The sequence below is a fragment of the Tenrec ecaudatus genome, chromosome 14 (assembly GCF_050624435.1).
Source record: "Tenrec ecaudatus isolate mTenEca1 chromosome 14, mTenEca1.hap1, whole genome shotgun sequence".
In the NCBI taxonomy this organism is placed as follows: domain Eukaryota; kingdom Metazoa; phylum Chordata; class Mammalia; order Afrosoricida; family Tenrecidae; genus Tenrec; species Tenrec ecaudatus.
The window spans coordinates 68,017,593-68,030,460 of NC_134543.1; the positions used below are offsets into that span (position 1 = coordinate 68,017,593).

The following is a 12,868-nucleotide window of genomic DNA, read 5'->3' on the forward strand; positions in this document are numbered from 1 at the left end:
CTTCTCTCTCCAAAACCACTAATTCTTTCTTTTATTCCCTACATTCAGCTGTTGAGACCACCCACTGAATTTTTATTTCAGTTCTTAACTTTTTCAGATCTAAAAATATCTATGTTTTGAGTTTTTTGACTGAGACTTCCTATTTCTCATGACTTTCTATTTTTCAACAGTTTCAAATTCATAATTCCTTACTGAAGCACTTCATGGCTGTTTTAATCTTTTTCTGCCAGGTAATTCTAACACCTCTGTCATCTCAAATTTGGTATGCACAAGTTCTCTTTTCTTTCAAGTTGAGATGCTCCTATTTTTTGGTATTACATAACATTTTCAATGGAAGCGTTGATGTTTTTAGTATTATGAGTCTGAATCTTACTTCAGCTTTCTATGTTAGCAGCTCCCATCCAGAAAAGACGGGAACACATTGCTTCATGATGGCAGATAGGGTAGAAATTCAGATTCACCACTCAGCCTCCAAGACAGCACTGAACTCTTTGTTCCTATTGGGTGGGAGTAGACAATCTGGCTCCCCACAATATCTCTCCAGCTGTCATGCAGGTTGGGACAGGTAGGAGTATATCAGTACTGTTCTTCACATGGCCTTGAATGACCCCATGGGGAAGAGGAAGAGAGTGACCTCTTCATCACTGGGCAATCGTGAAAGATCGGACACCCCCCAGTGAAGAGGGCTTGGATGCCTTATGATGGCCTATTGAGGGTGGAAGTTGGCTCTCCTGGCTGGGATGGAGCCATGGTTTTTCTGCAGTTTGACTGGAATAGAGAAGTCACAGTTGAAAACTGTCTTTCTATGCTGTCCTTAAGGAGTCCTGGTGATATGCTGGAAGTTGCAAGTTCAGCAGTTAAAAACCATCAGCCAAAAAAAAGTAAAAGAGAAAAAAACATCAGCCATGCCAAAGGACAATGAAGTTTTCTGCTCTCATAAAGATTTATAGCCTCAGAAACCCCAAAAGGCAGTTCTACTGTGCCTTATAGGGACACAGAATTGACAAAATGGCAGTGAGGATGAGGCCCGACCCTGTTCCTTTGGTGAATGAAAACAGACTTTCATTGGGCAATTATCTGCCCACACTATTGGTATTTCTCAGTTGCCAATTTCTTTACCTCCAACACTGAATGATAGGAAGCAAAAAGATATCCAAAGTACTCATCCATTGTCTTTCTTTGGATTCCAAGGTCCTTGCTTTGTACTCTTAACCTTTTCATCTTTTTCTGTTGTCGAGAACTTTTGGTAGTAGCTAGCAGGTGAAAGAGAGAAAAGTCCACCCACTTCCTCTTTCCTGAAGTAAAATTAAGAATAAATTTATGTTATATCATTCTTCACTTATACTATATAAGGGAGATACCCCCCCTAAAAAAACAGAATGTATTTTTCAAAGCTATGTATTTAAATTGTTTTATAAAACAACCTTATCACCTTCAAAGTACTCTCCATTACACTAGTAAATACACATTTGTCAAATCTGCTATTCCATTTCTTGAAACATTTTTCAAACTCATCTGTTTAGATAACTGACAGCGTTCCCTCGCTTTGTTTTTCTTCACCTCTTCTACATAATCAAATCGCTGTCCTTTCATGCCCCTCTGCACCCACAGAAACATAAAGAAGTTGCACAGAGCAAGGACAGGTGAGTCAGGTGTTTGGGGCAAGAAAGACATGATGTTTTTTTGCCAAAAACTGGTGTAGTGAGATGGCTGCATGAACAGATGCATTGTCATGGTGGCAAAATCAGTCCCCCACCTTCACAAATCAGGCCTTTTGGTGGCACAGTGTTACATAATCTTCTCAGAACTCTAAATAGAAAGCTTACTTAACAGTCTGACCTGGTGGCATGAACTCTAAATGCACTACAAATTGACATTTTTGTCCATTCAGGAAGTTCATGGATGCTCCAAATCATGATTATCATCAATTAACATTTCACCTTTTTTGAAATGAGGAAACCACTTGTGCACTTGAGTTTTTCCCAAAGCACTGTCCTTGTAAGCTGGATTCAACATCACAACAGTTTCTGCGGCATTTTTCCCAGCAAGAAACAAAATTTCACAGCCACATGCTATGAAATAGACCATCACAAAAAACAGGTTCTCTTAAATTGGTCATCACAAAAAATGAGGTTTGAGTAAAACTACCTTTATGGAAAAAATCACTATGATGAGAGAGAACCTTCCCAGGCAATGTCACTGGGTGCACTAACTCAGAAAGAGTTGCTTGATGCTCACCTAGCAGGAAAAATGAGTACTATGAGAACTCTGCCTCGAAGAGCCTTTCCAGGTTTTGGGGAGAGTACCCCTTCGTACAGTATTTTTCCATAAGACCCTTTGGAAAGTGACTTTCCTCTTACTTAGGTGATACTAAGTCATTTTCCTTTTGTGTTGTTATGCATTATTTTAGTTAATGTTCTCTATTCTATCCCCCTAGTTTCTAATATCCATTGCAATGACTACAGAACCCACAGACAAAATTTATTGTTACAGAGTTTATTACGGACATTAACAGCTGTCATGCCAGGGAGAAATGCTCTGGATTTCTTATCAAGATGTATTTCAAAGTTCTTTCAGGTCTGATAAGAAATGCCCAACAAAGGACATACCACTCCACTAGGAGCCTCAACTTAAAGGTATTCACGTCAAGCTCTGTGGGTCAGTGAACCCAGCTGTCCCAAACAAGTGTCCAGAGGACTCTACTCTACAAGCCAGCCTTCTGCACAAAAGCACTCAGGATTGCTTTGTGAGTTGGGAAGTCGGTTCCATGTTCTGGCTCCTGAGTTTCCTGCTGCTCCTCTGATGTTACAGCTGTCTTCTGGATCCCACAGGTTCACTACCAGAGGGTAGACTCCACACCTGGCACTTGCTGGCAATAAGATCCCCCTCGTACTTCTCAGAGGGCTCATCCTATACTCAGCAGGATTGCATTCCTGGGATCCCTGTTCAAAGTTACTGATAGGTTCCTTCTTACCAGACCCGTGCAGGGAAAGGTTGTTTGGTGAGAGTGAGAGACTTGGGCTAGAAGAGCCACATCAAATAATTCCCTGACCCTGAACTAAATGACCAAAAGCAACCAAAACAACAGAAGCTGATTCTTTCCTCCTCAACAAACATCTGGAAAGTTGTCTGAACTCCAGCTTCATGTAATTAGGATGCATTTTATGAGTAATAATACTGAGCTATTCTCAATAAAACAAGCACAAATCCTTATCCTTTCTGCCAAAGAGTATGTATTCTGTGTACACCAGGGGAAAGGGCAGGATTTTGCGCCCCAGTGGCTAATTTGGTAATATCTGGAAACATTTTTAGTGTCGGCTCTGAGAAGAGAGGGGACTGGTGGGTAGAGGTCAGGGGTGTTGCTAAACATTCTACAACATACAGGACAGCACCTGTAATGAAGAACTACCCAGTCCAAAATGTTAATAGTGCCAAGATTGAGGAGCCCTGGCTTAGATGTCTGACCTAAATTTGACAGTTAAGTTTGCCCTTCTGGCATTCTGTGTACTGCTTGGCCCATGTAACTATTTGTGGAACTCCAAATATTGGGTCTGGAATGACCTTGCCTCAGCTCTACACAGAGACAATGTAGTCTGCCAAGACGGCCTCATTTTTGGCTCTTCCTCTAGGTACTGCTGTGTGGCTCCAAATGAAGATTTCTAAAGTAAAGAGCCAGACCCCTTGTTTTTCCTGGAAAGAACATTGTTTGGCATATAAATGCCAAATGTTTAAAGCAAATGTCCTTATCCTGACTTCTTAAGAATTTTTGAAATCACAATTTAAGACACCACTTTTACACTTGCAGTTTTATTGATCTCTCTCACCTACTGGCCCACTGCCACTTCAACAAATTTTATAGTGCTCCCTCTATTAAAACTTCTGAAGTCACTTTTAATCAAATGCAAAGCTCTGTCTTCTAGAACTGTTAGAAGAGTGGAAAGCAAAACTAACTATGCAAGAACAGAACTCTCAATGCACTAAGATAATAAAAGGCAACGATGAGTCATTAAAGGTCGAGTCCTGTAGCTCGGGGCTCGGGACTCAGGACTCAGAGCTGACTCTTGATTCTAATGCTGTCACACTCCATGCTCCATACCACACTCCAGGCAGGAATGACTCATGTCACTGAAGCATCAAGAAAGATGTACAAGAGAACTGGAATGCCAAAAAGGGCAGATTACACTCTTCTGATGTTGATACTTCTTTTGCTTTCTTCCTTTTTATATGTTGTTGTTCTTAGGTGTCCTCAAGTCAGTTCTGACTCATAGTGACTCCAGCACAACACTGTCCAGTCATTCCATGATGCTCACCTTCCCAACATGATCGCTGAAGACAAATGGGTGCATAAGCAAATATGGTGAAGAAAGCTGATGGTGGCCGGCTATCAAAAGATATAGCATCTGTGGTCTTAAAGGCTTGAAATAAACAAGCGGCCATCCAGCTCAGAAGCAATAAAGCCCACAGGAAAGCACACCAGCCTGTGCGATCACGAAGTGTGAAAGGGATCAGGTATCAAAAAAAACAAAAAATCATATCATTGTGAAAAAGTGACGGTGCAGAGTGGGGACCCAAAGCCCATCTATTGACAACTGGACATCCCCTTCCAGGAGTGTTGCGGGGAGGAGACGAACCAGTCAAGGTGCAGTGTAGCAACGATGAAACATACAACCTTCCTCTAGTTCCTAAATGCTTCCTCCCCCCACTATCATGATCCCAATTATACCTTATAGATCTGGCTAGACCAGAGGATGTACACTGGTACAGATAGGAACTGGAAACCCAGGGAATGCAAGACAGATGAACCCTAAGGATCAGTGGTGAGAGTGTCGATACTGGGAGTGTAGGGGGAAGGTGAGGTAGAAAGGGGGACCTGATTACAAAGATCTACATATAACCCCCTCCCTGGGGGACAGACAACAGGAAAGTGGGTGAAGGGAGACATCCAACAGTGTAAGACATGAAAAAATAGTAATAATTTATGAATTATCAAGGGTTCAAGAGGGAGAGGGACAGGGGAAAGGAGGGGGAAAATGAGTAGCTGATACGAAGGGCTCAAGTACAAAACAAAAGTTTTGAGAATGATGATGGCAGCAAATATACAAATGTGCTTGACACAATGGATGGATGCGTGGATTGTGATGACATCTATTGAGTCCTCAATTTAAAATTATTTTTTTAAAAAACACTGCCCAGTCCTGTGCCATCCTCACAATTGTTCTTAATTGCTCTGATTCTATTTGAGCCTTTCAAAGTCTCTCTTTCTTTGGGCTACTGCTCTAAAGTGTACTGTGGCCCCACCTTCTAATCCTTCTCAGTTTCCAATACTGGTCCCTCTTCGTGCTAACGACAGGGGTCCTCAAACTACGGCCTGCGGGCCACATGCGGCCTGCCCAGGACATTTATCCAGGCCGCCAGGGGTTTTTGCCCCATTTTGTTTTTTACTTCGATATAAGATATGTGCAGTGCCTGCCCCTCCCCGAAAAAGAATTTGTTTCAAAGGACCACATTGACTCTGCAGCTCCGGGAGATGGACATATCTGATCAGAGCACATGGGAGCAGATGAAGGGGCCGGAGGAGAGAGTGGAACACATCCTGGCCCACCAGGCCGTGAGGATGATGTTCCTGAGTAGAGCAGCCAGTCCACAGAGAGAACAACATGGCTGGCCCCACTATGAGACAGGATGCCCCTCAGTGACTAAGGGCGATACAGGGGACAGCACCGGAGACACAGTGTGGGAATTGCACCTGACCTGATCCCACCACACTGAGGCAAAGCACTGGGGGAGTGCAGCGGAACAGCAAGGGAATGGAGTGGCAAGGTCCCCAGGGAATGCTGAAAGTGGACTTTGGGGCCAGGGCATGGTGCCCCAACAGGCTGGACTGGAAAACGCTCCTAAGGGCCAGCAAATGATCCTTGAACTAACTACAAGCTTTTCTCTTGTGAAGTGTTTTGTATTGTTCTTTGTCAGTGATTTGTTTTGGTTGTTTTGTTGTCTGGTTGTATACTGTTGCTTTGTTTTCCTCTGTCTTGTTTTCGTGCATGTTAGTGTCTCCACAGGTCTGTCTGAATAGGACAGGCTGGATGAACTATCTGGAGGAAAAACAACGGGACCAACAGTTCCGGGGGGACTTGGGGTGGGGGGTTTAGGGGGGTAAGGAAGTGGTGTTAACAAACACAGGGACAAGGGAACAACATGGGACCCAAAATGGTAGTGAGGGGGGAGTGGCAGGCCTGGTGGGGAATGATCATGGGTAAGGTTGCGTAGAGAAGAGGTATAGCCGTAGCCCAGGTGGGGGCGGAGCATGGTAGTGGAGCAGGAGGAAAGTCAAGGGAGATGGAGGAAGGAGTTGAGAGTCAAAGGGCATTTATTGAGGTCTAGACAAAGACATGTACATGCAAATATATATATGAGGATGGGGAAATAGATATATGTCTATATTTATAGGTGTAATATTAAGGTGGCGGAAGGACCTTGGGTCTCTTCTCAAGCACTCCCTCAATGCATGAATACTTTCTTTTATTAAATTGGCACTCTACGATGCTCACTCTCCTGACACAATTGCTGAAGCCAATGTGGGTGAACAAGTAAATGTGGTGAAGAAAGCTGATGGTGCCTGGCTATCAAAAAAGATAGTGTCTGGGGTCTTAAAGGCTTGAAGATAAACAAGCGGCCATCTAGCTCAGAAGCAACAAAGCCCACATGGAAGAACACACCAGCCTGTGTGATCGCGTGGTCCCGAAGGGATCAGTTGTCAGGCATCAAAGAACAAAAAAATCCTATCATTGGCTGCACACCTCCATGATACGAGCGCCGAAGACAAACGGGTGCATAAGCAAATGTGGCAAAGAAAGCTGATGGTGCCCAGCTATCGAAAGAGATAGTGTCTGGGGTCTTAAAGGCTTGAAGGTGAACAAGCAGCCATCTAGCTCAGAAGCAATAAAGCCCACATGGAAGAAGCACACCAGCCGGTGTGATCACGAGGTGCCAACGGGACCAGGTATAAGGCATCATGCAAAAAAAAAAAAAAAAAGAATATATACATATACCATAGTGAATGAAGGGGTAAGTGCAGTGTGGAGACCTGAGGCCCAAATGTCGACCACTGGAGATCCCCTCATAGAGGGGTTTAGGAGAGGAGATGGGTCAGTCAGGATACGATGTAGTACCGATGAAGAACACAGCTTTCCCCCAGATCCTGGATGCTTCCTACCCCCAACTACCATGATGCGAATTCTACCTTGCAGGACTGGATAGGGCAGAGGTTGTACACTGGTGCATATGGGAGCTGGAGGCACAGGGAACCCTGGGTGGATGATACCTTCTGGACCAGGAGTGTGAGGGGCGATGCTGCGAGAGTGGAGGGTGAGTGGGTTGGAAAGGGGGAACTGATTACAAGGATCCACATGTGACCTCCTCCCTGGGAGATGGACGGCAGTGAAGGGGGAGAGGGTGACTCCGGATAGGGCAAGATATGACAAAATAGCAATCTGTGGATTATCAAGGGCTCATGAGGGAGTGGGGAGCGGGGAGGGAGGGGAAAAACAAAAGAGGACCTGATGCAGAAGGCTTAAGTGGAGAGCAAATGATCTGAGAGTGATTAGGGCAAAGAATGTACAGATGTGCTTTATACAATTGATGTATGTATATGTATGGATTGTGATAAGAGTTGTATGAGCCCCTAATAAAATGTTTTAAAAAAAAGATATGTGCAGTATACATAAGAATTTGTTCTTAGTTTTTTTTAAAGAACTATAGGCCAGTCCTCCAACGAGTCTGCGGGACAGTGAACTGTCCCCGTTTAAAATGTTTGAGGACCCCCCGAGTCCTAGACTATGTCAAAAGGGCCTTTCCCACAGGGTTGGAGGTTTTCATAGACAACCCTGCTTCCTGTTTCTATGAGGTCAGCACAAAACTGAATTAGATACACCCGTTTTGAAACAGCCCATGCAGATGTACGGATCTTGTTCAGTAACCACAGGCGCTATGGGTCTTCAATAGGAACTTTTGTCCCGCTCTGCCCACAAACATTAGGTCAAAAGCAGCACTAGGGGCTCTTGTTCGTGCATGTTTTTGGTTCCCTGATGGGCTTTGTGATCACATTCCTTAACTCACAGCCCGAGCACATTATTGGACTGGAACTATTTGAAAGACATGGTAACACTAACAACAGTATACTAGCAAGAGGTTTGGTGCCACCCCCGAGAAGTGCGATGAAATCTTCCCCCTTAACATCGGCATTCATTTTCTTTCCTTCTCTCTCCCTAACTCCCCTCTCATGTTCTCTCTACCTTCCAATTGGTGTGAAGCACAATTTGCCTTATTAAAGCTTTTTGCTTTCAATGTCCCTGCCAGTCTATATACTCTATCTTCAGCTGTAAACCTATCTAGCTTTGCTTCCTGCCGGGGCGGTAGCACCATCAGCTAATGGACACACGCAGGCAGAGTTCTGGTCCAGGCTCTGCGCTGGCTGTCTGCCATGGAATCCTAGGCATGCCATGTGTTGTTTCAGGAGACTAAGCCAATGCTTCAACCACAGTGAACTCGACAAATGGGGCCTTGCCTTGCCGATGTTCACCTGATCGGGTTGTTGTTGGGATAAAAATGCACCCCAAAATTGCTCCATATTGATTGGCACGCAAGAAGCACTTGTAAAATATAAATTGAAAGGCTCAGAAAGCAAAGAAAAATGTTTTAAGAAAACAATTTTTACTGAAAATGTTGCAATGAAACTCCTCTAAATCTGTCTTCTTGATAGTAATATGTTAATTTTTTTTCCTAGGAAATTCACTTTCACTATTATTGATTCTAAATAATGCTCAATTGTAACTGTAAGAGACTAATGTTTCTTTGGTTTGTGTTTTTTTTTTTGTATAGAACCTCTATTTTGTTACTTCAATACTAAAAAATCACAAAGCCTTTGAAAGGGATGGCTGTAGGTAATTCACCGCTTAACTAGTATTTCTTTGATGCACTTTTGGAATATTCTTTCTTAATTCCTTTCACTTTGAAAAAAGAAAAGCATAAACTCACTGAGGGGTGCGGGTGGGTGGTCAAGAATTCAAAGAAGTTGAATAGTAATGACTTAGGCTGATAAACACAATGTTAGCAGTTTGAAACCACTAGCTGCTCCCAGGGAGAACTATAAGGTTTGCTTACGCCCTGAAGACTTACTGTCATGGAAACCCACAGGGCCAGTTCTCTCTGTCCAGGAAGGTCACTGTGAGTCAGAATCAACTCAATGGCAATCATTTTGGAGTTTGGGTCAGTTTTGTCCACTTTACGTGTTACATTTACCTCACTGCTATCTAGCCAATTCTGACTCACGGAAACAAAACACAAAACAAAATAGAACTACCCGTAAGGTTTTTGAGATTTAAGATCACTCAGGGAACAGCTTCATTTTTCTCCTGGTTTTGATCCTCCAACTAATCCTTATCCCTCAGTGCTATCAGAGCCTCTTATGGCATATATGTATTATATATATATGTGATTATATATGAGAGCTAACAAAAGTATGTGGGAAACTGGTGGCATAGCAGATTACCTGTTGCGCTGCTAACTGCAAGGTCACCGGTTCGAAAGCACTAGCAACTACTAGGGAGACTTCTTGGAAAGTTGCCTGTGAAGACTTACTGGAAATCCACAGGGGCAGTTCTCTGCCCTGTAGAGGCTATGTGTCAGATGAGTCAGAATGCCCCACAATGAGAGTGAGTTTGGGGTTTTTTGTTGGAATTTTCCAGGAACTTTTTAAAGCCCCTTTGTACAGGTGTACATAGATAACCCATTGCCAACCAACCAATTCCGACAGATGGTGACCCTATAGGACAAAGTAGAAGTGTCCCGGAGGGTTTCTGAGTTTGTTAATCTCTAAAGAAGACAGCTTGGCTTTGTCCCCCCGATGGGTTTGCCTACAGCCTAGCCCACACCGAGGACGAGGCTCATACGCTCATGTGCGCACGTGCATGTACACCCATGTGAAGTAGTAGATATACCCGTCTACGTATAGGAAGGGGCTCTAAAAAGCTCTTCGGAAAATGGAATTTGAAACTGAAACTTTCCCATAAACTCTATGCAGGCCCCTTGTGTGTATGAATGTGTGTGTGTGTATGAATGCGTGTGTGTGGGTGTGTATACTCTTGCCTAAAGTAACATTTACCAAAGCCACATAGTAGTTCACCTACTTCCATTCTAATGTCGTAGTTCTGGCCAAGGACACTCTGAATGAGCTCTTTGATGGTCTGGTCGTTGGCCAGTTGGGCCTCCGACTGCAGCGAGGCGATGATGTCCTCTATGGACGTCGGGATCACTCGCACGGGCAGGTAGGCCGGCTCGCCCTGGGAGATGCTCTCCCGGTCAGTCTTGGAAATGCCCAGGCTGGGGCCGCTGTGCCCGGGGCAGAGGGAGTCCTTGTGAAAGGTGTGCGAGCGAATCCTCACCCTCTTTAAGCGGCTCCACGCCGCCAAGTCTCTGCCCTCGCCCGGCCCGGCGCTGGCCCTGCTCTCCTGGGCCCTCCCCGCCGGGGCGCGCGGAGCTGCCTCGGGGCTCGCGTCGCGCTCGCGGGCCGCGTCGAGGGCAGGCCAGGCGGCCTCGCGCCAGGGCTTCTCGGGGACCTGGCGCACCCGGGGCTTCCTCGGGGCGGCGGGGGGCGGCAGAAGGCTGGCCGGCTTCGACGTACCGGCCCCCGGGGCGATGACTGGCGGCTTCCGCTGGGGCCGGTGCCGGAGAAACGCCGAGCTCCGCCGGTAAAAGTCTTGAGGGCGGAAAGGCCCCCTGGACCCGGGGCCGGCGGCCGGCCGGGGGCACGGCGCGTGCGCGGCGCTCCAGGGCGCCCCCTGCTGGGCGGCCGCGGTGGGCGTCGCGCAGCCTTTCTCCCCGGCCGCCCGCCAAGGCCTCCCGGTAGCCGGGCGGGGCGCGCGCTTCCTCTCCCCGGGGCTCGGGGGCCGGACCTCGGCGGAGCTGGGGGCCCCAACCTTCTCCAAGGTCGCCTTGTAAGCTAACTTCTGCTTGAATCGGAGAAATTCCATTTTCGTGTCCTTGCGAATCTTCTCCAGCTCTTTAAGCATATGGGACTCTTCTTTGCATGTTAGCCCAAAGTGCTTCGGGATCATGGACATCTTGACAGATGTGACCTGCGAAATAACAAAATACATACGTGCGTGTGTGTGTGTTTTAAATGCGAGTCACTCTCTACCGGCATAAAGTCGATTCCGACGCGGTGACTTTACACGGGGTTTCTGAGCAGCTTCGTTTTTATGGGAGCTGCTCGCCTCATCGTTCTCCTGGGGAGCAGCGGAAGGTTTTGAACCGTAGACCTTGCGTTGGCCCGACCCCACAGCGCCGCGGGGCTCCTTACACCAGGGATAGGCAGAGAAAATGGAATACTGCCTTGGAAAATGAAATAGCAAGTTCGGCCCAACAGACAGACATGTTTTGTTCGTTTTTTCAAAGTTTTTCCAACGTATTAATCCATAGCTATCACTTATAAATTGGGAGATTTTCATATTTAAGAATCCACGCTTATAAGTTTCTCTTAGAAACAATAAAGGGCCCAGAAATACAACGGTGCTATCCCTTCGATCACTCTCCAGTTAATCCCAAATGTCTCCATCCCTGACCCAGACAGCGTCCCTCAATATGTCGCCTGTTTAGCCACAAGGTAAGCTGCATCCTGATCATGAGTTCTTGAATGCCAAGCTGTGGTATGTGCTTTTTCTGTGGCCATTTGGAAACCACTTAACAGGAGAGTTTGTGCTTGTGGAAAATTAATAAAGCGTGGAAGAAACAACTAGAGGTAAGGAGAACAAATGGGGTCTCTGTTGCTTGGGCATGAGGCCTAGCCTTGGCAATGTAATTGGGGGGAAAGGCCTGGGAATATACCAAGGTAAAACTGATAGGATCAGGCCAATGATTAGAAAATTAAATCTGTAGGAAATGTGGATCATCTTGATGACATTTTGGCACAATCAACCAACTCCAAAACAAAACTTCTGCTACGCATAAATTGATTGTGCCCTGAGAGCTCTGAGGTCATTGCCAAAAGCCAGCCTAACAGGAAATAATAAATAGAGAAGAGGGAGGTGCTGTGAGATTTTTACCTGTTGGAGGTGAAAGGAGCAAAGATAATTTATCAAGAGATTTAAGAAATGAGGGGAGAGTTCAACAAGAGACCAAGAAGAGGAGCATTTCAAGAAGTGGCAGTAAAACCAACAGAGCAAAAATTAAATTCCTAGAATAATAAGTTTTAAGTAAACCAAAGACCACGGTTCTTTTTTTGGGGGGTGGGGGTGGATAACAAAGCAGAAGCATTTCTAAAATCTCACCATTATTTGTACATAGGGTAATCTACCTAGGAAAACCAAGAACTGGAGGGCTATTTAGACCTGGAACAGAATTCTATAAGACATCTAGAGATATAAATTAATCACCCATGGTGCGATGGTTAGGGATTGTATCAAGTAGACTCTCCTAGGTAAGGGCAGGGGAGGAGCTAAACCTATCAGTTCCATCACAGCCTGATGACACCTCCTTGGCGTCATAAGCCTTTGGGGATAAGAGAAGACCTAGCAGAGTTGTATCCTCTTTGGTCCTTTGCCCTCTCCCAGAGCTGGATCTTGTATATAGTTGCTCAGTCTCCTGTTGCGTTGCTTGATGATCCCAGTCTGCTCGTGTGTGAGCTTCTGATGGTGGATTCGTGCAGCCAACTTCAGACCTCTGCATGCACCAGCCTGTAGCCCTTGCTGTCTCTGCTTCATCCTCCAGGTCTGGTTCTTCCATCTCCTGTTGAGTCAGTCACCTGCCAATCTGAGGAGCCATCAGTGGACAACCCTAATTTGAACCACAGTGAACTTAATGTATTTCTACAACT

The 12,868-nt window shown here is 45.6% G+C and overlaps 1 protein-coding gene across 1 annotated transcript in view; it reads right to left on the reverse strand.

Moving 5' to 3' along the window:
* TTC6 (tetratricopeptide repeat domain 6) overlaps positions 1–11,117 on the reverse strand; it is a 233,729-nt gene extending 222,612 nt beyond the window's left edge. Inside the window, exon 1 of the mRNA XM_075532209.1 lies at positions 10,185–11,117. Coding sequence (XP_075388324.1) covers positions 10,185–11,117 — 933 coding nt within the window. The remainder of the gene's footprint in view (positions 1–10,184) is intronic.
* Between the last annotated feature and the right edge of the window lie 1,751 nt (positions 11,118–12,868).